The sequence below is a fragment of the Coregonus clupeaformis genome, unplaced genomic scaffold (assembly GCF_020615455.1).
Source record: "Coregonus clupeaformis isolate EN_2021a unplaced genomic scaffold, ASM2061545v1 scaf0896, whole genome shotgun sequence".
In the NCBI taxonomy this organism is placed as follows: Eukaryota; Metazoa; Chordata; class Actinopteri; order Salmoniformes; family Salmonidae; genus Coregonus; species Coregonus clupeaformis.
The window spans coordinates 136,413-160,826 of NW_025534350.1; the positions used below are offsets into that span (position 1 = coordinate 136,413).

The following is a 24,414-nucleotide window of genomic DNA, read 5'->3' on the forward strand; positions in this document are numbered from 1 at the left end:
ACACACAATTGTATGACTTAATTCCATTACAACTGTTTAATTCCCATAACTACAGCTGGTTGATCACTAGCCAAAACATTTTGACTAGAAGGTATGCTCTCCTCCTAGTTGAAACGACTAAATGCCAATATATTTGCATCTCTGTGAACTTCAAGTTAAAAGGTTTGCAAATGTACCTCAATCCAGAGATGGAACGTTTCACTGTAGTCCTAATTATCCCACAACAATTTACGGTGAATGGAGAATATTTAAATACTGCTCTTTTTTAATTAAACTGCCTTGTTCATCCTCATGCTAGTTAGCTAATGTTAAAGCAGCAGTATTTTACTTCTCCATTTACCCGAAATTGTAGTGGGATAATTAGGAGTACTCATGGTCTGACAAACATCACTGTAGCTCGGCCACGTTCCACCGCAGATGCGGAATGCCAACATAGGCGTATGCGGTCGATAGTGCGATGCAAAAAAAAAGTTAAAATTGACGGATTTTGATATTACTTACATTGACACACGGGTGAGTCAATAGAGAATTAAATCCCTGCTGAAAACACTTTTATAAAGATGCTTTTAATGTATGATTTTAATTACCTTTCTTTTTTCATTCTCCTTCCTCCAGTCTTTGTTACTTTGTTAGTACTTTTATTTTATGATGTGAAGCACTTGGTTACTTGTATTGAAAAGCCCTATACAAAAATAGTTATTATTATTACTAGTCTCAAGGGTCCAGTCCAACTTCCCAGTTACGATGTGGATGTTTAAATATCATTCATATTGAAAATGGACAGCGGAGTCACTCACCACCTTCCGGAGACATTTGAAACCCCACCTCTTTAAGGAATACCTGGGATAGGATAAAGGAATCCTTCTACCCCCCCAATTGTAAAGTGGTTATCCCACTGGCTATAGGGTGAACGCACCAATTTGTGAGTCGCTCTGGCTAAGAGCGTCTGCTAAATGACGTTAATGTGCCCTTGAGCAAGGCACTTAACCCTAATTGCTCCTGTAAGTCGCTCTGGATAAGAGCGTCTGCTAAATGACTAAAATGTAAATGTAAAAAATGAAAAGGAAATTAGACTTATAATTCCTGCCCTCAAGTGATATATTTCTTGGCAGGTCAAGAATGTCAATTTGACGAAACTGAAGTCCCTGGCATCAGAGCCAAAAGAGAACAACACTTTCCTCATCCAGGACTACAACGGACTAAAAGGAATCCTAGACAACTTTCAAAAAAAGATCTTCAATATTGAAGGTACAACTCCGGATTCAGTTGAAATCTCTTAGTACTACTTACTTATTTTTCAGTAAAGTCCCTGTCAAGTGAGAGTTGTTATTCATATAAAATACTTCCGTAAGATTCCTGAAGTGGCAATACTGGTCATCTCCTGAAATGTACTGGTATTTATTTCTGGTGATAACACCTTACTCAAAACATTCCACAGTAGAAGTATCAATGTATCGCTATTAATATCAGTGTCCGTATGTTCTAGGTTCCAAGACTGCTCTGGCTGGAAACTTGACTAAAGAGATGTCTCAGAGTGGGTTCAGTGCTGTCTACGGTAATAAGGTGAGATATCGCGATAATATGTCCACTATGTTTTATCATCATCTTAACATTTTTATAAATGTACTGACCACCATTGCAACTAGTTTATGGACGCAATATATAAACTCAGCAAAAAAAGAAACGTCCTCTCACTGTCAACTGCGTTTATTTTCAGCAAACTAAACATGTGTAAATATTTGTATGACCATAACAAGATTCAACAACTGAGACATAAAATGAACAAGTTCTACAGATATGTGACTAACAGAAATTGAATAATGTGTGCCTGAACAAAAGGGGGGTCAAAATCTAAAGTAACAGTCAGTATCTGGTGTGGCCACCAGCTTCATTAAGTACTGCAGTGCATCTCCTCCTCATGGACTGCACCAGATTTGCCTGTTCTTGCTGTGAGATGTTACCCCACTCTTCCACCAAGGCACCTGCAAGTTCACTGACATTTCTGGGGGGAATGGCCCTAGCCCTCACCCGCCGATCCAACAGGTCCCAGACGTGCTCAATGGGATTGAGATCCGGCCTCTTCGCTGGCCTTGGCAGAACACCGACATTCCTGTCTTGCAGGAAATCACGCACAGAATGAGCAGTATGGCTGGTGGCATTGTCATGCTGGAGGGTCATGTCAGGATGAGCGTGCAGGAAGGGTACCACATGAGGAGGATGTCTTCCCTGTAATGCACAGCGTTGAGATTGCCTGCAATGACAACAAGCTCAGTCCGATGATGCTGTGACACACCGCCCCAGACCATGACGGCCCCTCCACCTCCAAATCGATCCCGCTCCAGTGTATAGGCCTCGGTGTAACGCTCATTCCTTCGTGATCCGACCATCACCCCTGGTGAGACAAAACCGCGACTCGTCAGTGAAGAGCACTTTTTGCCAGTCCTGTCTGGTCCAGTGACGGTGGGTTTGTGCCCATAGGCAATGTTGTTGCCGGTGATGTCTGGTGAGGACCTACAAGCCCTCAGTCCAGCCTCTCTCAGCCTATTGCGGACAGTCTGAGCACTGATGGAGGGGTTGTGCGTTCCTGGTGTAACTCGGGCAGTTGTTGTTGCCATCCTGTACCTGTCCTGCAGGTGTGATGTTCGGATGTACTGATCCTGTGCAGGTGTTGTTACACGTGGTTTGCCACTGCGAGGATGATCAGCTGTCTGTCCTGTCTCCCTGTAGTACTGTCTTAGGCGTCTCACAGTACGGACATTGCAATTTATTGCCCTGGCCAGATCTGCAGTCCTCATGCCTCCTTGCAGCATGCCTAAGGCACGTTCACGCAGATGAGCAGGGACCCTGGGCATCTTTCTTTTGGTGTTTTTCAGAGTTAGTAGAAAGGCCTCTTTAGTGTCCTAAGTTTTCATAACTGTGACCTTAATTGACTACCGTCTGTAAGCTGTTAGTGTCTTAACGACCGTTCCACAGGTGCATGTTCATTAATTGTTTATGGTTCATTGAACAAGCATGGGAAACAGTGTTTAAACCCTTTACAATGAAGATATGTGAAGTTATTTGGATTTTTACGAATTATCTTTGAAAGACAGGGTCCTGAAAAAGGGATGTTTTTTTGTTGTTGCTGAGTTTAGTTGATTAATGCTTATTAATGTTTTATTTCCTCTACAGGACACCTTGGTTTTGGGCTCAGTGGGATCAAACAACTGGCGTGGATCCCTCTTTGAGACTGAGGGTCTGAGATCAGAGGAAAAGGAAATTCAGGACCCCACCTTGGACAAAGACTCCTATATGGGTAATGGAACATTAAGCAAAAAAAAAATATTGCTCAAAAGTGAATTTGAACAAACACTATTTTCAAGGCTCCATTAGTTCAGATGTTTCAGTGAAGGGAGTGTAGTTACAATGGACCTACATTGCTTTATTGTTCATATAGGATACTCTGTAGCTGTTGGGAAGAAGAAAGAGAACCTTCTATATTTTACCGGAGCACCAAGATCTGAACACATGGGACGGATCCTACTTTTTAACAAGGTTAACAACAACTGGACTGTGGCACAAAGATTGTCTGGAGAACAGGTTGGTAACATTAGCTATTTCTTTAAGCAGTGTGGTATATCAATCAAGTTATACAAGAGGGACACCATGAAACCAGCTTTTGGGGTTACTTCAAAGGTTGAATCACTACTCCCATAGTAAAGAGGAACACAGTTACATTATATCACTTTTTATATTTACTTATGAGTTTCATTCAAAACCATATGGTGTCTTCAAACATTTCAAAACTATGAATGTACGTTTTGATGTTCTCAGATGGGCTCCTACTTTGGGGCAGAGCTGTGTTCTGTGGACATAGACTCAGACAGCAACACAGACTTCCTCCTGGTGGGTGCACCAATGTTTCACCAACCTCCGAGAGAGGGCAGGATCTACGTTTACACACTGACTGATAAGGTGGGCTTAACTGGGAATCTCTGAACAACAGATTCAAATGCTGCAATTTGTGGTTGAATATGTTCATCAGGGACAAAGTGATCTGGAAGCCGAAATGGATTCATTTGGATATGAATATCCATCATCTTCAATAATACTGCACAAAAAGACAGTATAATTCGGATTGATCTTCATGTGATCTCTCCTCACCCTTCCTTTCTTAGTTGGAACTGAGGATGGAGATGAATGTGTCAGTGCCGTCTCCGGGTAGATTTGGCTCCTCCATCTCCTCTCTCACAGACCTGAATGGAGATGGCCTGAAGGATGTAGCTGTGGGCGCTCCACTTGAGGACGATCGCAGGGGGGCCGTGTACATTTACCTGGGTGAAAAGCTAAGGGGGATCCGCCCTGAATTCAGCCAGGTGAGGCAGACAAAGATGTATATCATTCAAAGAGGCTCTTCATGCTAAAAGAAAACAGACATCCCTCTTGGGATATCAATATCAATGCCTTTTTGTTAAATGTGTATGTCTTCTTACTGCAGCACATCTCAGCTGCGGTGATAAGATCGAAGCTCCAGTTCTTTGGCCAGACGATTGATGGGAAGATGGACCTGGGTGAGGATGGACTGACTGACATCGTAGTAGGAGCGCGTGGCGCAGTTGTCGTCTTGAGGTATGAGTCCATAAAAAGGATAAGAAAAGACAGCTGGTTTAAACGGACAATTGTTTAACCAGTAAAAATATCCCACTAGTGTGCGATCCACCCTGAATGGGGGCTGCGCTCAATGAGGTGTGGGTGTAGCTACCCAACATCATACAATGTAGGCTAACATCCCAATCTTTATCTCAATCGCTCACAGGTCGAGACCGGTCCTCAGCGTGTCCACTCATCTCCATTTCCATCCCTCGGAGATCAACACTGATAACTTTGACTGTCTTGCAAGAGAGACCATTTCCCCCGTGGTCACTTTAACAGCCTGCTTTAACATGGCAGAGGCAACAAAGAGTAAAGCTGGTAAGATCTCTCAGAACTTTTGCAACACTGATGGCTTTTTGCTTTCCAACAGAAATGGAGTCTTGATCTAAGACCACATAATTGTGGCCTTGGTGGTCTAGGTCAGAGCCTCGGTGCATAGCTAAATCACTGACCACCAAAAGTGGGTCTTGGTCTCTTCCCTGTCTGAAGACCAATGGAGGCTGCTGAGGGGAGGATGGCTCATAATAATGTCTGGAACGGATCAAATTGAATGGCATCAAACACATAGAAACCATGTGTTTGATACCATTCCACCTATCTGCTCCAGCCATTACCACGTGCCCGTCCTCCCCAATGAAGGTGCCACCAACCTGTGGTGAAGACCCAGATGAAGTCCTAGTGTATCGAAAGGTTGGACCTTGGTCTGGATCTGGGTCTCAAGAGTTAAGGTCTTGACTCCATCTCTGCTTTCTACTTTAATGCCGTCCATCAGCAGGCAACCATGAGGTTCAGAACTTCTCTCCCTGATAAGGTGGCCATTTAAGATTTATTGTGTACTTTTCTAGGAGCGCTGAGTGCAGGGATGAACGTCTCCTACTCGCTGGTTGTGGATCCAGTGAGACAGAGGAGCCGAGCCTTTTACAGTGACACGAACAAAGGGGCCAGAAGACTTCGCTCTACTGTGGAGCTGAGAAAGGAGTGGACCTGCTTCAACCACTCAGTCTACATGACAGTATGATCAATAAGAAACTGTAGCTATGCAACAATACAACAACCGTAATGTATCTCCTAGGGAGGGGATTTAATGATTAACAAGTTGTTAGGTTGTTTAATTATTATTGAATTGTTAGTGTGTGTCGATCTTATTCAGTGATGAGAAGAATTAGGGTTTTGCATGACTATGGATAGGGAAATGAATGCCACATTGTCTTTTCTTCCAGCAATGCGTGATCGACACATTATCGCCCATTATCATCCAACTGAATTTTTCTCAATCTGAAAGCCAACAAGAGGGTCCTACTGCCATTCTGAATACTGATAGTCCTACACAGGCTGTGGTCGAGGTACGAGGGAACATTTTGTGTCTGACTAAAACCTGTTCACTTACAATGATCAACAGTAATTGCAATGACTGCGGACTGAGTACTGTAATTTAGCCAAAGACCTGTGAAAACAGGTAATCTAAACACATTCACAGTTGTCTTGAATTCGTTATAGGTGCCCTTTGAAAAGAACTGCAAAGAAAACGAAACCTGTGTGGCAGAGCTTGAGGTGGACTTCAACTTTATGTAAGTATCTGATAAACAGAGGCAACATAAAGTAACTTGTTTGTAGGTATAATAATTTCTGACGGATAAAAAAAAGCATGTTTTCTGACTGTAAGGTCTTGTCTCTTATCAGAACCTCAACTTTATTAGTGGTGGACCAGAGTTACTTTAATGTGACTATAAGACTGTCCAATCATGGGGATGACTCCTTCAACACTAGTCTAACCCTCCTCTACCCTCCTGGCCTCTCATTCTCCATGATGCATCTTCTGAAGGTAAAACCGACACCCCTCCATCTATTGTGTAATTCATTCTGATGTTTTCTTCTTGCTCTCATCTAAACCAGTGTTATTCATCCTGGAGACCTAAAACATGTTCAGCCAATTAAGGGTTTGATGATTAGTTTAATCAGGGGTGTTCGTGCTGGGCTGGAACAAAAGCTTGCCTTGCTCATCTTCTGGGTCTGCAGGACCAGGATAGAAGGACATTGTCTTAAACACTAGTTTGCAGCCAAACATTTAAATGTTCACTACATGTGCTAATTATTCATAAAAGTAAAATATTAAAAAGGTGCACTATGCAGAAATCACTCCACCATTTTCTGGTTACTAAAATTGTAATAGTTAATTTCAGTTTGTGACCAAACAAGCAAGTATAGTGTAGAGAATCATTGTACCATCTAAACCGCTGTGAAATATATTTTCCAAAACCAAAAATATTGTACTGTCAGCTGTTTGAAGCTGGTGTACGAAACCAAAAGTAAGACGCAAAAACAAAACTTAACGTGTGTGAGGTTCCTAACAAACAGAGTAAAAACTCAAACGGACGACTAGGAAAAGCTCAAACCAAGTTTATTCACCCACTGTGTCATACAGCTGCAAAGACAAGGAATGATTACACAAGCATATATATATTTATAACCTCCTACTAGGCGTGGTCAACTCCTTATACATCTAGACAGCCAATACATTTCAAGGCAGGAACTTAACTGGCTCCTCTCACTGGTGTAGTCATGGCCCTACCTGATGCTAGAACCTTCGTGGGCGTGGAAGTGTATGTGTGTGAGATAGGACTGTAGTAAGAGGGTCGTTGTGGTGGGCCCCTCTGGCCCCCCTCCCAGAGATTTCTTCTCACTTCAAGCTAGAATACAACAACAGAAATAGTGCACATAGAACAGATCTACCCCTTCTCAGACTTGCTTTCAATGAGAATGACAGATCTATAACTCCCATTTCTATGTTAATTTGTTCGGGTCGCCCAAAAACATACATATTGCGATTTATGCATACCTTTAAGTGTTGAATTGATTAATTCCTTGAAGTGGTAAAAGTTTTACATGCTCGCTTGTTTATTTTAGACTATGTCAGTGACTCAGATGTACAAACCGGAATTATTTACACAATTGACGTATTGTCTGTATTCCATAGTCTACAAGGAGAACTGTGTTCAGCTGTGGTGGTCTGGAAGGTGAAATGGACAGAACTACATGCAGTGTCAGCATACCTGTCTACCGTAGTAAAACTACAGTGAGTGATTACTTAGATATACCAGCTGTGCTCAACTGTGAATACACCGGTAAAGCTATAAAATGTTGTCCCTAAATGATAAAGATTCGAGCTAAAAGCAGTGACAAAGCAGTAACTCAATGTAATTAAAACAGCTTTGATCTTTGAGTGATTCAGTGCCTTCAGAAAGTATTCACACCCCTTGACTTTTTGCACATTCTGTTCTGTTACAGCCTGAATTTTAAATGGATCAAATTGAGATTTTTTTTATCACACAATACCCCAAAATGTCAAAGTAGAATTATGTTTTTTGAAATGTTTACAAATTAATAACAAAATGAAAAGCTGAAATGTCTTGACTCAAAGTTTTCAACCCCTTTGTTATGGCAAGCCTAAATATGTTCAGGAGTAGAAATGTGCCTAACAAGTCATTAATCCCAACTTGGGAAATTGTTTTATCACAGCATGCATCATCAATGACTTAAAATGACAGGACACGCAACAATGACCAACACATGATAAAAACCAAACATATTAAGACACAAAGGCACATGCACCATAGTATCCCTAAAATAATAGTCTGAATCAATAGCTATTTTTTGATCCTATTCTGGGAGAAAAAAAACTGGCAACAACATTTTCCAATAGGAAGACCTCATAAAACAGTTAATCACTTACACTCATTACAAAGCTTCATGGCTGTGGGTAAAAATGACCATCTAAACCTATCTGTTGAACATCTGGGCAGGATGAACCTTCTACTGAAGCTGCTCCTGTGTTGCATTAGAGCCCCGTGGAGTGGGTGTGTGTCATTGTCCATGATCATGTGGCTTTTTACTTGCAGCCTTTTTATGAACATGTCTTGCATTGATTGCAGGCTGCAGCCAATTGTAGCACTGGCTTTCTTAATGATTTTGTCAAGCTTGTTTAAGTCCTCCTTAGCTAAATTCCCTTTCCAGAACACAATGGCATAGGTCGCTACACTCGCCACGACATTGCTGTAGAACATACTGTTAAGTTGCGTCAATTCAAATCTGGTATTAGGAACAAAAGAGGTCAATACACGTCTTCTAAAATAGACTAGTATTTTAATTAATGCAAAACACTTCAATGGTAAATATGATGTTCGTATATACAGGTCCACTGAAATACCACGCAGGGCACTCAGAGAACTGATCCATTGTTATAAGTTCTTCCTTAAAATACTCTGACAGAGATAGTTCCCGCTCCCTGCTGGCCAATCAGAGTGGAGACTGAGCATGGTTTAGACTTACTCAGCCTATCGTTGGCGCACAGGCTGGTCCCAGCCCCTTGGCGCTTCACTGTTGCCAGGCATAAGTTGTTATCATCACAACTTGTCTCGAGTCAGCACCCATAGACACAGTTCCCCTGTACTTTCCCACCCTAACTATACTCTTTGTACCTACGTCCTTGGACGGTTCAACAAAGAGGCAGTGTTTGTGTCTGTGAGACAAGTTCTTATCTCATCCTACCCCCTAATGTTCCTCACATGAATCACAGCTTGTTATGTGAAACAATTTATATCAGTACAGTACAAACCTATTATGGATAATCATTAATGCATTCATTCTAAGCTAGGCATCACATCTAGTGATAAGAAAATAGATCCCCACAATCCCCCTTTTCACACCCACTGGGTGTGAACCCAAAATAAGAAAACCCAAAATAAGACATTTCAGGGAAATTTAGGATTCCCCCTATTCACTCATTAAAATACAATACAAACAAAAATAATCACACTTTTATTAATAGGCAATAATGATAATAAAAAGGCCTTCAGTCCTTCCATCTACACCCAACTTGTACTAGGTTGGCTACCAGCCACCCAGGAACTTCAAACCTTCACATAAGGAAAGACAAACATTCACAATGGTTAACTTGATTAATAAAGCATAAAACACAGGAATAATAGAACACAAAACACAAGATTATTAAAACATAAAACACAAACAGGGAAGTACATTTTGGCCCCCTTTAGACACCCTCTAGGGCAGGGTTCTTCAATTCCGGTCCTGGAGGGCCGAAACACTTCTGTTTTTTATTTCGACCTGGTAGTTAATTGCACTCACCTGGTGTCCCAGGTCTGAATTAGCCCCTGATTAGAAGGAGAGGATGAAAAACAGAGGTGTTTCGGCCCTCCAGGACCGGAATTGAAGAACCCTGCTCTAGGGTGTCACTCCACCAAGCCTGGTAGGTCATATCCTTCATTCCTTAGGTCGGAGTCCGGGATTGGGCCGTATCGCACCATCTGTTGGGAAACCGCCTCCTAAATCGCCTTGCTCACCAACCCTCGGACACAGGGAATAAGACAACATCCACAAAGAACAAGTATACCCATAGAAGCTATAACTTCACCCAGAATAGTTACAACAATAGTTTTCCATTTACCAAATATGTTATCAAACCAACCATTTAGGGAGCTATCAATACCAGAGTTCTCAGCCAGTTCGTTCGCCAGCATGGTGAGTCCCTGAAGCGCTTTGGTCACGGACCCGTCCGGTGCTGTATTGTTGGGGATGAAAGCACAGCACATATATCCAAACAGAACACAAACTCCGCCCCGCTCAGCCAAAAGCATATCTAAAGCTATTCTATTCTGCCGTGCCATTAAGCTAGTTGCCGCTGTCTGCTTAGCCAATCCCTTTATTGCATCACGAGTGTGGTTTATAAATCTTTGCTGGTTATAGTAAATATAATTTATCCAATCTACGTTTTTATTAAATTGTTGTCCACCAGAAAAGACTTGATTCAAACCCAGCTGCGATCTGATTCCTAGCTTTGAATTCTTCTGGAACCCCTCGAGGTACTCCTATCCCATCAATATATATCCTTTCATCAAAGGATCCCGGGAGGAGGTCCCACTTTCTACGTGACAACTCACCAGTCTCTGACACGTTTGATTGTTTGCGTATGTAGGTGAGTTCACAATCTGTTATCACCACACAACAATCAGATGTCAGCACGGGCCTGGTTTTGGTTCCTAAAATCCTCTGGCTGCAACAAAGAGGAGAGATTAGTCATGGTCTCTTTAGTTGTGACATTCTCTGTGGGAGCAGGAGCTACGATGCCCTACCCTGTATCCTATCTTATTAGTCCTAGAAAAACAATAATAAGAATCCCCTGAGACTTCAAACGGAGGCAACCTAGGTCGGGGTGACTTTGTTATCGGGGGATACAGATAGTGCAAGTTACTACAAGACTCCTTCACCACATTCCCAGGTGGCTTGAACAATTTAATCATGGAGGATAAACCTGACGGAGAGTTAAAGCCTGTCAAGGGGAACGGAGTAGTTGTTAACCTTGGTTTGGCTGTCCCACAGGCATAACAGTCCTCTTTAGACATAGTTCTTGCCGTATACTGAATCCATTCCAACCACAGGTTAGGATCTCTATACCCCGTCTCCACCTGTACTACTTCCTTCAGGTCTATAGTTTGCACTATCTTCACCACAGCCCCGGTCTCACTACCTCCCTCAGAGAGATTTACTCTATAGGGTGCCCCAGTTGAAGAGGATATCTCACTTGTCAGGTCTGTAACCTGTTTTAGCGTAATTCGGACTTTCAGACAGTACCTACCCTTATATGGGTCGCACTGCCATTTCTGGTAATTCCCTACTTTCACAATACTACACCTGTCCTTAAACTGTGTATGGAGATTGACATACACAGTATTATAAATTACCCTCAACTTAGTAAAATAAACTATCTTAAAGTCCTCCTCTCATGCCTTTAGAATTTACTAGTGTGGATGATTAATTAACACCAGAAAGTTAAAACAGAGTTCAGAGACAATTGAAATTATTCAACGAACTGTTCCATCCCATAGTATACCAAACATTACCATTATTCTAAATATTTAATAAATGTTACTTATCCCAAGTGTTCATTAAGTCCTCATGACATTCATTCTCATAAGAAATCATATATACCCCAAACTCAGCCAAAACCGAAAAACTCCATAAAATTCACTGTGCTTGCTCTTCCAAGACCTATCACCCTTGACCTGCTGAAAATCCCCCAAAATTGAAACAACAAGGCTTTATAAACATCATACTAGGTGTGTTGTTTTTTGTTTGAAAAACCCAATTTGAAAAAACAACAACCACAAATAGCCAGGCCCCACTTAAATACTGCCTAACTTCACTACTGCTCCCCCTAGCCCTGGGCAACATTCCAATGAGATAAGCTAATTCTCTTTCTCCTGGTTATAATCTAAAGATGGTAGTACACACAAAACATGATACAGATATCCCCAGTCCTAACCCATCAATAATTGTTTGTATCAATCTAATTCCTCATAACTAATCCATAAAACCACTAAAAATTCCTAGAGTATACAATTATTATTTAATTGATTACCCTAAATCTGCTACATGTGATCTCATCTCAAATGATCCATTATCAATTATTTGATCAACCCCCTAAGAAAATCTGTCTCCCCTTCTATTGTTCCCGTCCCCCCTGTAAATGTCATATTTCATTTTTTAGCCAATACAATCACGGTTACATCAAATGTTCCCTCAGATAATGGTATTTTCTCCCTAATATATCTTCATACTCTTCTTCTTTCCCTAAATGAGATTTAATCCCTTGCCTTTCCTCTACTATCCTTCTATCATTACTGGATCAATGATAATAACTGTAATAACTATTATTAATAATTGTAATAACTATTTCACATTAAATTGTGCCTTTTTTCTGATAATGTTATAATTGTAGCCTATTGCATTACTTTAGTTTAAAATATAAGTTTGTTTATTTATCAAATCCAGAACCCACCACAGGCTGGCGCTATTCCCCCAGCACAACAGCCAAAGCCACTTGCATCCCCTGGTCCCCGTATCGAAAATACATTATCGTTCTGGAATTCACCAATTATTTGCATACACCACTGGTGTTAAGCAACCCATCGAATAAAGTAACAACAACTAGAATTTATTAAAGCACTGCCTTCCAGTCAAGCATTCAGACCTCCACTTGAAATCCCACAGCTCAACCCAACTCGCTTTACTGTCTCTATTTTGTTTCCGCTAACCAGAGCCATAAATTGCTCTCCTTTGTCCTCAACTCAATTTTCACAGCTCTATCGCCATTTCAGTTCGCTATTCAATTTCTTTAACTGTTCTCTCTGATTAGGCCCTAATTAATAAAACAAATACTTGCTATCGTTAATAAGCATACATTTAATGATATTCCTATCATTTGAACTATCGCTCACCCCTCCCCTTGCTCCTTTCTATCCAACTGGGAAGGCGCAAGGGGACCTTGTAACATATTTTCATAGACCTTTCTAGAATACTTCTACTTAAGTTATCTAATTCAACCTTTCACATTTCTCAATCCACGTAGTAATCTAGGTCTATAGCCCCAATGCGAAAGCTTTACCCACTGTCCCTACCTGTGTTCGAACCAGGGACCCTCTCCATACATTGCCAGTCACCCCACACATTCCGCGATGCTTTCAAAGTAAATACTTCCAGTTCATAGAGCAAGTGACGTCACCAAATGAAAATCACACTAGCTTTCACCTCAGCAAAAACTCTCTCTCCCTTCACCCATACCAGCCGCCGATTTCACTCATACACACAGATTTCACCTTATGCCATTGAAATGCCCAACAAAACATAATAGTTCAATGGAGTCCCCTATTGGCTCTCCACTATTTATACATTACTTCCATAACCACATTAGTTATGGTCCGATTACCCATTAAACCTTATCACATGATCAAACAACGGCACGACCGTTGGGGGGCGGCAGGCAGCTTAGTGACCAAGAGCACCGTGCCAGCAACCGAGAGGTCGCCGGTTCCAATCCCCGAGCCGACCAGGTGAAAAATCTGCCGATGTGCCCTCGAGCAAGGCACCCAACCCCAATTACTCCTGCAAGTCGCTCTGGACAAGAGCGTCTGCTAAATGACCAAAAAATGCAAATGTAAATATTCTCTACTTTATCACCCATGATGTACGTCTACGTTCGGGTGAGTTCATACGTATATATCGTCAGAAACCCACAGGCACCTCTCAAACAATCGCCCCGTGGTGTTCCCAGCCAACTCCCAATCGACACAAATCACCCCCCTAGTCCTTCCTGACTCTCCAAAAGCCACACTCTCGCTGTCTCCAGCCCCTCCCCTCGCGGCTCTCCCCTCTGTGTCCAGTCGGAACAGGCTTGTCTGCTTTTCGTTTCCAATATTCTGCCGTTATTTAAATTACGTTAGTCTATTTATTTAAATCAAATTATTCCCACCTAATTAGTTAAAGTCGGTGCATATTTATATTTCAACGATAAACCTAATTATTTCAGTCTAATTATTTAACCAGTATTTTGCAGGGTCAAACATCAAACGTTAAATCAAATAATAAACCAAATTGCCTCAACATAATTATTTAAAACCAGTATTATGCTATGTCAAACATCAAACGTTACAGTTCAGTTATATCAGTTCAAACGTTTCAGTTTAGTCATACTAGTTATTCATTATTTTACCTTTATGTTCCCAATTGTTATTAACGGGTTATAGGGTTTAAGCAACCACAAACCCAACAGTTATTCACAAATTATACAGTTTGGACAGCCACAGATGTCTTTAATTCCTAATTAGTTTTCTATCAAGGTATACAGGTTTATTAATTTTAGTAACCCGCATTCACTCTTTTATTTTGTCTGCAAACACTCTTTTATTACACTGGGATCATTCGCACTCTCATGCATACAACCACACCCCACACTCCAAAGTGTCCCTCTGATCCTAGCCGTACCTAGCCCCCGGGTACGTGTCAGTAGTGCAACACTATCTAAACTTGTAAGTGTCCCTATGATCCTAGCCGTATCTAGCCTTCTGATACGTGTCAATAGCGCAACACTTTTAAGCCAATAATTCCATGTACCCCCAGTTCCCACCCCTGGTGGTCCTAGCCTGGGGATTTCAGTATTTTTCCCCGATCCTAGCCGTACCTAGCCCTCTGGTACGTGCCGGTGGAACAATACTCTATGGTACCAAGGTTTAACATCACATTCACCACAGGTTTGCATGTTACAATATGGTGCTTATCTACTCATAATAGTTTCATAATTTAGTTCACTTACATCAGACAGGTGTTTCACAAAATTAATTTGGATAAAGCCAATGTGCAGAACTTTAGTTATATAACAATAGGTGTCTGCTTACCTGTTTTTAGTAGTCCGGACTCTTTGTGAAACACACCGTTCAATGACAGATGTCCAATGGGCCGGACAATACCCAGCGAAGTCCCTTCTACCAGATCACAGTCGGTGGTCACCAATTGTTAAGTTGCGTCAATTCAAATCTGGTATTAGGAACAAAAGAGGTCAATACACGTCTTCTAAAATAGACTAGTATTTTAATTAATGCAAAACACTTCAATGGTAAATATGATGTTCGTATATACAGGTCCACTGAAATACCACGCAGGGCACTCAGAGAACTGATCCATTGTTATAAGTTCTTCCTTAAAATACTCTGACAGAGATAGTTCCCGCTCCCTGCTGGCCAATCAGAGTGGAGACTGAGCATGGTTTAGACTTACTCAGCCTATCGTTGGCGCACAGGCTGGTCCCAGCCCCTTGGCGCTTCACTGTTGCACACTGTTGCCAGGCATAAGTTGTTATCATCACAACTTGTCTCGAGTCAGCACCCATAGACACAGTTCCCCTGTACTTTCCCACCCTAACTATACTGTTTGTACCTACGTCCTTGGACGGTTCAACAAAGAGGCAGTGTTTGTGTCTGTGAGACACAAGTTCTTATCTCATCCTACCACCTAACGTTCCTCACATGAATCACAGCTTGTTATGTGAAACAATTTATATCAGTACAGTACAAACCTATTATGTTTAATCATTAATGCATTCTTTCTAAGCTAGGCATCACATCAAGTTATAAGAAAATAGATCCCCACAATACTAAGCATTTTGTTACATACATTAAAAGATCTAAGCTTCCTTAAAAAGTACATTCTGGGTTGGGCTTTTTTGTAGCCACTGAGAATCCTCCTTCCAGTTCAGTTTGTTGTCCAGTATTACACCTAAGTACTTATAAGAGTCAACAGTGCCAATCTCTTCACCATTAACAGAAGTGGGCTTAAAAACATATGTTTTTTTTCCTAAAGATCTACCACTAGCTCCTTGGTCTTCAGCACATTCAGGTCCAAGTAATTGGCCTCAGTTGTATCCCTGTGATGAGCATAGTCTCCTCTCATGACACAGCTTACTATAGCAGTCAGATAATTTCTGTAATTGGCTCAGTTCATTGTTGTGTGTGAAGTCATTTGTGTAAAGGGTAAACAGAAAAGGTGACAAGACAGTCCCCTGCGGCGGCCCCGTGTTTGTACATATCCGATCTGATACTGCCTGGTTCAGTCTTACGAACTGTGGTCTATTGGTCAGGTAGTTCACAATCCATTTGATTGTGTGTGGGTTTATGTGAATGTCCTTTAGCTTTTGGGCCAAAAGGTGGGGTTGTATGGCATTTAAAGCACTGGAAAGTCAAAGTACATTGTTCTCACCACACAGCCGGGCTTCTCCAGGTGCTCATATACTCTGTGGAGGAGATAGAGCAGAGCATATTTAACACCAGTTTTTGGGTGGTAGGCAAATTGCAAAGGATCCAGATAAGAGTGGAAGTGGCAGCCTAAGGGTATTAAAACCCGGTCAAAGGTTTTCATGACTTGTGATGTCAAAGCCACTGGTCTAAAGTATTTCAGTGCAGTCCCTCCTGCTTTCTTTGAGATGGGCACTATGCAGGATGTTTTCCATTTAGTAGGAATATCTGAGAGTATTAGGGACAGGTTGAAAATATACTGCAGTATGAAAGCCAGTTGATTAGCACATACCTTGAGTGATCTGGCTTTAACCCCATCAGGCCCTGCTGACTTACTGGGATTGATCCTCTTCAACCGCTTCACCACTTGTTCCTCTGAGATGCTCATGGGCTCAGTGCTTCCCAGATCAGAGTCCAGCACCTCCCCTATCTGCTGTTGCTCTGCTGAGAAATCGTACTGGTAAAATCTGGTAAAAAAATAAAATAAAATAAACTCTGTGGCTCTGTCCCTTCCTTCATCACTCTGTAGTTGTCCTCTGGTGCTGTAACCTGCTCTCTTCTTCATACCATCCCAGATATCCTTCATGTTATTCGCATGCAGCTTGCGTTCTAGCTTCAGTTTGTATTCATGTTTGCCTTTCCTGATCAGCCCTTTAATTTCCTTCTGCACTACTCTCAACTCATCCCTATTACCTGTTTCAAAAGCCTTCTTCCTGTTCAGTGCCTCTTTGATTTCTTTTGTGACCCATGGCTTATTATTTGCATAGCATTTCACTGTTTTGCTTGGCACAACATTGTCAGTACAGAAGTTAACATAGTCTGTTATGCATTCAGAGAGACCATTAAGATCCTCCTCCCAGTCGTCTATAAATAGATTCCAATCTGTACCTTCAAAGCAGCTCTGTAGTGCCTCTCCAGTTTCGTGTGTCCATTCGTGAATCCCCGCCTGAGTGACGCGTTGCCTCTGGACCAGTGGGCGGTACTTTGGTAGCAGCTGGACGAGGTTGTGGTCAGACTGTCCAGCGGAGGCAGAGCAGTCTAGCAGTAAGCATCTTTCACATTGGAGTAGAGAAGGTCAATGGTCTTGTCCAGACGAGTTGGAACTTTAACATACTGTTTGAAGGTAGGAAGTGTAGGGGACAGCAAACAGTGGTTGAAATCTCCAGAGATAACAGCCGACTCGAGTGATCGATTGAGTAGGTCTGTGGTGACTTTGTGGATAGTGTCTGTGGCCAGTTTCAAATTTGCAGACGGCAGGATGTAGACAATAATCACTATCACGCTAGGGCACTCTCTTGGTAAATAGTAGGGTTGGCAGCCCACTGCTAACAGCTCCACATGAGGGGAACAGACCCTCTTCTTCACTGTAACATGGTTAGTGTGACACCATTGATTGTTCAAATACAGACAGACGCCTCCCCTCTACGGTTCCCCGAAGGCTCCAAGCTCCTGTCAGCTCTGATGATCGTAAAGCCAACCAGCTCCACATGGGAATCAGGTATGACCTCCGTTAGCCAAGTTTCCGTAAAGCATACCAGATGTTTGCCGATGTAACCTCATATATACAAAGTTGTTGCCGATATTCCCTCCGCCTTTTTTACAAGCAAGAGGACGTTTCCCATGATAATGGAGATAGAGCTTATTTCCTGTCCTCTTGTTTCGTAGTCGTACATCTCCACTGCATCCCCTTTTCATTCCTTTCATCAGGCTCTAGCTGTAGTCGGCCAACTTTACTTGGCTGTAGGGCATGGAGTTCATCCCGGCTGCATGTTATCAAGGTCTCTGCACTATCCGAGTGCAGTCTCTAAACTCACCGCGGCTAGCAGCAGAGTAAACAAATACTTCCAGTACTCCATCTTCTTAGTGCCGTTAGTACAACCACAAAACAAACTGTTATATGCAAGACAAACAAACAAAAGCAATTGTAGATGTGCGAGCGAATGAGCTCGCTACAACAGGGGCAGCGCCTCGGACGCTAGTGTTTAACATGATTTTTGAATGACTACCTCATCTCTGAACCCCACACATTAAATTACCTGTAAGGTCCCTCAGTCGAGCAGTGAATTTCAAAACACAGATCCAACCACAAAGACCAGGGAGGTTTTCCAATGCCTCGGAAAGAAGAGCACCTATTGGTAGATGGGTAAAAATACATTGAATATCCCTTTGAGCATGGTAAAGTTATTAATTACACTTTGTATGGTGTATCAATACACCCAGTCACTACAAAAATACAGGGGTCCTTCCTAACTCAGTTGCCGGAGAGGAAGGAAACTGCCCAGGGATTTCACCATGAGGCCAACGGTGACTTTAAAACAGTTACAGAGTTTAATGGCTGTGATAGGAGAAAACTGAGGATTGATCAGCAACATTGTAGTTACTCCACAATATTAACCCAATTGACAGAGTGAAAAGAAGGAAGCCTGTATATAATAAAAAAGATTCCAAAACATGCATCCTGTTTGCAAAAAGGCACTAAAGTAATACTGCAAAAATTGTGGCAAAGAAATTAACTTTTTGTCCTGAATACAAAGTGTTATGTTTGGGGAAAATCCAATACAACACATTACTGAGTACCGCTCTCCATATTTTCAAGCATTGTGGTGGCTGCATCATGTAATGGGTACATTTGTATTCGTTAAGGACTGGGGAGGTTTTCAGGATAACAAAGAGACAGAATGGAGCTAAGCACAGGCAAAATCCTAGAGGAAAACATGGTTCAGTCTGCTATCCACCAGACACTGAGAGATGAATTCACCTCTCAGCAGGACAATAACCTAAAACACAAGGCCAAATCTACACTGAAGTTGCTTACCAAGAAGGCAGTGAATGTTCCTGAGTGACCGAGTTACCGTTTTGACTAAAATCTACTTGAAAATCTATGAAAAGACCTGAAAGTGGTTTTCTAGCAATGATCAAAAACCAATTTGACAGAGCTTAAACAATTTTTAATATAATAAAATGGGCAAATGTTGCACAATCCAGGTGTGGAAAGCTCTTAGACTTACCCAGAAAGACTTACAAAGGTAATCGCTGCTGAAGGTGCTTCTACAAAGTATTGAATCATGGGTGTGAATACTTAAGCAAATGAGCTATTTCTGTATTTCATTTTCAATACATTTGCAAAAATCTAAAACCATGTGTTTACTTTCGTCATTATGGGGTGTTGTGTGTAGATGGGTGAGAAAAAAAATCTATTTCATCCATTTTTAATTCAGGCTGTATCGAAATGTGGAATAAGTCAAGGGGTATGAATACTTTCTGAAGGCATGCCTTCCATTTTTTCCCCACTTCCACAGTTTTTATGATCCAATTTCAATCAAGTCTGACTTTTTTCTTGTCAACTATGCATTTTCATTTTCAGGCAGTGTTCACCAGTAAATTCCAGATTTTGAATACATACGACTGGAATGACACAATGGAAATGACCGTCATCGGACTGAGGTAGAAATCTGCTTCCAATGTGAATATGTTAGAGCAGTAGCTAGAAGAGAGATTAGAATCAGTCCAGGAAACTCCATTAATTTCCCCATGCAGTTGAAGTAGTTCACATACATTGCTTAAAAACGAACTACTTTTACACAACCTCAATACCTTCTACTCAGTTAGATGGACTTCATAGCATTCCATTTATGTACACAAAACATGCATTTGCCTTTGCTTTATTTACAGCGACAATGGAAACTCAACCAATAGTTCCCTTACCAGGACCATCCCTGTTCAATTTGCAGTTGACCTGGTAGTAAAAGCGTAAGTATTTATAGGCCTATACTATACATTTTGTTTGAGAATGACTGCATCAAGTTAATTTAATAAAATCAAGGTGACTTAAATATATTTACACTTTTTTTTTTAAGCCTTCCTCAAGACTCCATCACTTACATTAACTTTACTCTGGAGAATAAATTACCCAAAACACTGGTGAATGTATATGAGGTAAACAAACAATCAACTGCTATTGCTGTGACTGATCTTAAAAGTGTGATTCACACAATGTGGGGGTAATGTGCTAGATCTTTTTATACTCCAAAAACAACAACAAATTAACTACACTGTCGCACTAGGCTTGCTCTTTTAGGAGTTAAGGTCTGTGTTTTGTTACACATTCTGTGACAAATGCCTTTGTATAAAATCTTTATACATATATTATTGTTAGATTGGTTGAATGATTAAATGTCCCACTGTTTACAGGTGCAGAACTTGGGTTTTAAGTCTGTACCCGTCACAGTCGCATTCACTTTCCCAACTAAGCTTGAGCACAAATTTGAAATGAAGGACTACCAAATATCTCTCTTAAAGGTAAACTGTTCACATTGCTTACGAAAATGCTGACACGTTACTACCACAATCTCTTTCAATAGGAAACAGCCTAATACAAGTTCCCTTTCTTTTCTTTGAAGAACAATACTCAATGTGGAAAGGTTATCAATTCAACAACAGAGGTGAGTATTCAAATATGCCACTCACTCTTGACATTGTTGGTAACCTATCCAATCAGGTTACAACTCAGTATAGTAATCATGTTACTGAAACACACATTTTGCTTCTGGCTTTGTTAACAGTACTGCTCTCCAGAAAAATACTGCAAGTCCATCGAGTGTGAAAGTTTCCTTTTGGAGAAGTTTTCGACAGTTACATTTGTGCTGTCTGGAAATGTAGCCTTCAAGGACCTTGAACAACATGCAAGGGTCTGTATCAAGACAAGTTTAACAAATTATGGTGCAGAGTAACAACATGCTAATAATTCTACTAACAATATCTCATTCTAAAGAGCATGCCATTGCCAAAGAAATACACTGGGGATAGAGAAACAGTCAATTTCAGCAGTTTTGTCAAACTCAGCTATGACAAAAAGCGATACATCCAGACAGCGAGTGAGACAGAGGTAAGTCTCCTGTACAAAATCTCTCCAACAAAGAACAAAATATTTATCCAGAAAAGATTCACAAAAGCATCTTCAATTTATTAAATGCTCCTTTGCTTTTCAGGATAAAGGGGACTCTACGAGCTTCCACCAAACTCAGGTTATTCTGTTTGTGGAATTAAACTGATTTACAGTATGAGATGTAAAAAAAAAAAATCCTTGTTCCATCACTAAACAATCATGGTCTCAAAATTTATTCCTCCAGATTGATGTTCAGGCTGAGATCATCATTCCTCCACATAGACAGCTGATAATAGGGACAGGAGTTGGAGTAGGAATCTTTCTCCTGATCATCGTCACAGTGGCCATGTATATGGTGAGTACCAATGCTGCGACAGACTTTGCTTCTGCACTGTAAAGGACCAACTCTTTGATTGTTGAACTGTTCAACATTGTTTTTCCCTTTCCTTTCTACTCAGATGGGATGCTTCAAGAGAAAAACGCTTGATGATAATGAAGGGGAATAGAGTGAGCAAGATGACGCTGCTCAGCCTAACAACATCTGTGTTAACATATCAGAGAAGCAGCCACAGCCTGAGAGAGAGCCTGAGAGTGGAGCAGTGGAGTCAAAACCTCTCCTTGACGACATTCAGACAGAAAACAATGGCTTCCCAACTAGCAGTGAGGCGGTAGGGGAGGGACCAAAAGAGAAACAGGATGTGTCAGAGTCAGAAGCAGGCTAAAGGAGTAGTAGTCTAAAACCTGTATTTATGGAAAATATGTTTGAAAAGGGTATTTTGTTCTTAAATGATATTGTAAATTGGAATGGTACAGTTATGTCTTTCATTGAGTTATCAGAATTGTATGGGAAGGTCTGCTCAATCCAAGATTACAACCAATTGATTACAGCATTATCCCCAAAATGGAGGAGTTAGGTGGCGGTGGGAGGAGGTAGGGAACTGGTCTGTCTGCCCAATATAAAGGATCCAAACTGGCGGAGGAATAAAAATAGCATAAATAGGAAAGTATACCAGTTTCATTTGAGGACCAGGAAGTTGACAGCTGTGCCATACAGATTGCTAAATAGTTGGGAAGATGTTTTTGATGTACCGATTCCATGGTACAGGGTGTATGAGTTGATATATAAAACGACGCAAGATTCAAGACTTCGTGCTTTTAAGCTAAAATTATTGTACAAAATTCTTGCCAACAACAAAACGTTGAATATTTGGGGCGTACAATCACAGCTCTGCAGATTTTGTTGTGAGAGTACAGAATCATTAGACCATTTGTTTTGGTATTGCCCTCAGGTAGCCTGTTTCTGGTCTCAGGTTCAGGAATGGCTGAAAATGGAATTATTTTATTTCAACTTATTGTGGGAAGCTTGTGGAAGGCTACCCGAAATGTTCCCAAGTTAAACAATTTAAAGGCAATGCTACCAAATACTAATTGAGTGTATGTAAACTTCTGACCCACTGGGAATGTGATGAAAGAAATAAAAGCTGAAATAAATAATTCTCTCTACTATTATTCTGACATTTCACATTCTTAAAATAAAGTGGTGATCCTAACTGACCTAAGACATGGAATTTGTACTAGGATTAAATGTCAGGAATTGTGAAAAACAGAGTTTAAATGTATTTGGCTAAGGTGTATGTAAACTTCCGACTTCAACTGTAGGTGCGCACCTTATGTTGCTCCCTTACGCGCATTGAATACATTTAATTAAACCGCCGAAAACCCTCCCACTTGTTGGCCAACAGATTTTCTCATGGAGTTTTCATTCAATAGGGTTTTCAGTACATTTATCTAATGTAAATATTATCCAATATTTAATGGATTGAACTACTGAATGGCAACTGAACCATGCGCCAGGCTCCCAAATTATTGCACAACATCTTGGCTGGGTGAGGGTGGAGGATCACTTTTGTTTTCTTTTTGTGCTGGATTTGTTATTACTTGAACTTTGAGAACTTTGTAGTTGTGCCTTTTGTAAACTACCACCACACTGCCTAGATCAGGCCCCAACTCTAAACTTCATTGCCGGACAAGAAGGGCACTTCTTAGGGAAGCTACTGTGAGGCCAACAGACACTGAATGAGTTACATTAGTCAGTGGCTGCAATGGATGATGATGTTCATGTATCAACGATCTCCAAGGCATTCCACAAAAAGTGTCTTTATGGGAGAGTGGCAAGGAAGAAGCCCTGGCTGAAGAAAATCCTTGCCCGCAAAGAGTTCGCAAAACGTCACCTAGAAGATACTGCAGTTGTGGCAGAATGTCTGATGAGACTAAATGTGGAACTTTTTGGCCTGAACGCTAAGCGATATGTGTGGCTTTTCAGCAGCAGGGACTGGCAATATTGTCAGGATTGATGGGAGGATGAATGGCCACAGTACATAGAAATCCTGGATTAAAACTTGCACCCCTCTGCCAAAAAACTCAAACTGTGGAAGAAGTTTGTTTTTCAACATGACAATGATCCAAATCACACTGCCAGAGCAACAGTGGAGTAGCTTAAAATGATGAAAATAGATGTCCTTGGGTGGCCCAGTCAGACTCCTGACCTTAATCCCATCTAAAATCTGTGGAAAGACCTCAAAATTGCAGTCCACTGTTCCACAACTAACTTCACACAGCTTGGGGCATTTTGCAAGGAGGAATGGGCAAATATTGCTCCATCACAGTGTGCAAAGTTAGTTATCCGAAAAGACTACTGGCGGTAATAGCTGCCAGAGGTGGTTCAACCAAGTATTGACCTAGGGGGATTAATTTAAAAATGAACTGGAATTTCATAAAATAAATACATTGTTTACTATTTTCTTTTGTGGGGAACTCTGAAGAAGAATGTGACTAACAATTAAAAATGCCCAATCTAATGCATCAAAATCCCAGGCTTTGAGACTTAAATGTGAAAAAGGGATGGGCTCAATACTCAAGGCACTGTAAGTAAAACATTCTAAAGTGCATACATCAACTCGGCTGGTTCAGCCCTACAGAAACCTAATGCCCAATGTCCACCAGATGCATATGAGTTTTGTTTTACCGGATGTCTAGTCCGCATTTTCCATACTTGACGCACGTGCTTCGCTTTTCAACTAAAAGCTAGCTAGTTGAAGTCTGTGTTTGCACTTCCGTTTGTACCACCACACGGTAAAGCAACGCACAAGGTGAAAATATTGAACGCATGCGGTACACAGAACGCACCGCAGCCTAGTGTGACACCCCCAACGTAGCGTTGCGGACTGCTCCATTGACAATTCATTACTTCTGTCAGAATCC

The 24,414-nt window shown here is 41.3% G+C and overlaps 1 protein-coding gene across 1 annotated transcript in view; it reads left to right on the forward strand.

Moving 5' to 3' along the window:
- LOC121534001 (integrin alpha-X) overlaps positions 1–22,149 on the forward strand; it is a 41,777-nt gene extending 19,628 nt beyond the window's left edge. Inside the window, exons 9-31 of the mRNA XM_045217035.1 lie at positions 1,113–1,248; positions 1,487–1,563; positions 3,172–3,295; positions 3,437–3,579; positions 3,814–3,954; positions 4,158–4,355; positions 4,478–4,608; positions 4,796–4,950; positions 5,478–5,644; positions 5,853–5,975; positions 6,130–6,200; positions 6,313–6,454; positions 7,607–7,705; positions 19,633–19,712; positions 19,941–20,018; positions 20,126–20,204; positions 20,460–20,567; positions 20,669–20,710; positions 20,831–20,956; positions 21,040–21,153; positions 21,257–21,292; positions 21,398–21,508; positions 21,612–22,149. Coding sequence (XP_045072970.1) covers positions 1,113–1,248; positions 1,487–1,563; positions 3,172–3,295; positions 3,437–3,579; positions 3,814–3,954; positions 4,158–4,355; positions 4,478–4,608; positions 4,796–4,950; positions 5,478–5,644; positions 5,853–5,975; positions 6,130–6,200; positions 6,313–6,454; positions 7,607–7,705; positions 19,633–19,712; positions 19,941–20,018; positions 20,126–20,204; positions 20,460–20,567; positions 20,669–20,710; positions 20,831–20,956; positions 21,040–21,153; positions 21,257–21,292; positions 21,398–21,508; positions 21,612–21,659 — 2,529 coding nt within the window. The 3' untranslated portion in view covers positions 21,660–22,149. The remainder of the gene's footprint in view (positions 1–1,112; positions 1,249–1,486; positions 1,564–3,171; positions 3,296–3,436; positions 3,580–3,813; positions 3,955–4,157; positions 4,356–4,477; positions 4,609–4,795; positions 4,951–5,477; positions 5,645–5,852; positions 5,976–6,129; positions 6,201–6,312; positions 6,455–7,606; positions 7,706–19,632; positions 19,713–19,940; positions 20,019–20,125; positions 20,205–20,459; positions 20,568–20,668; positions 20,711–20,830; positions 20,957–21,039; positions 21,154–21,256; positions 21,293–21,397; positions 21,509–21,611) is intronic.
- The last annotated feature ends 2,265 nt before the right edge of the window (positions 22,150–24,414 follow it).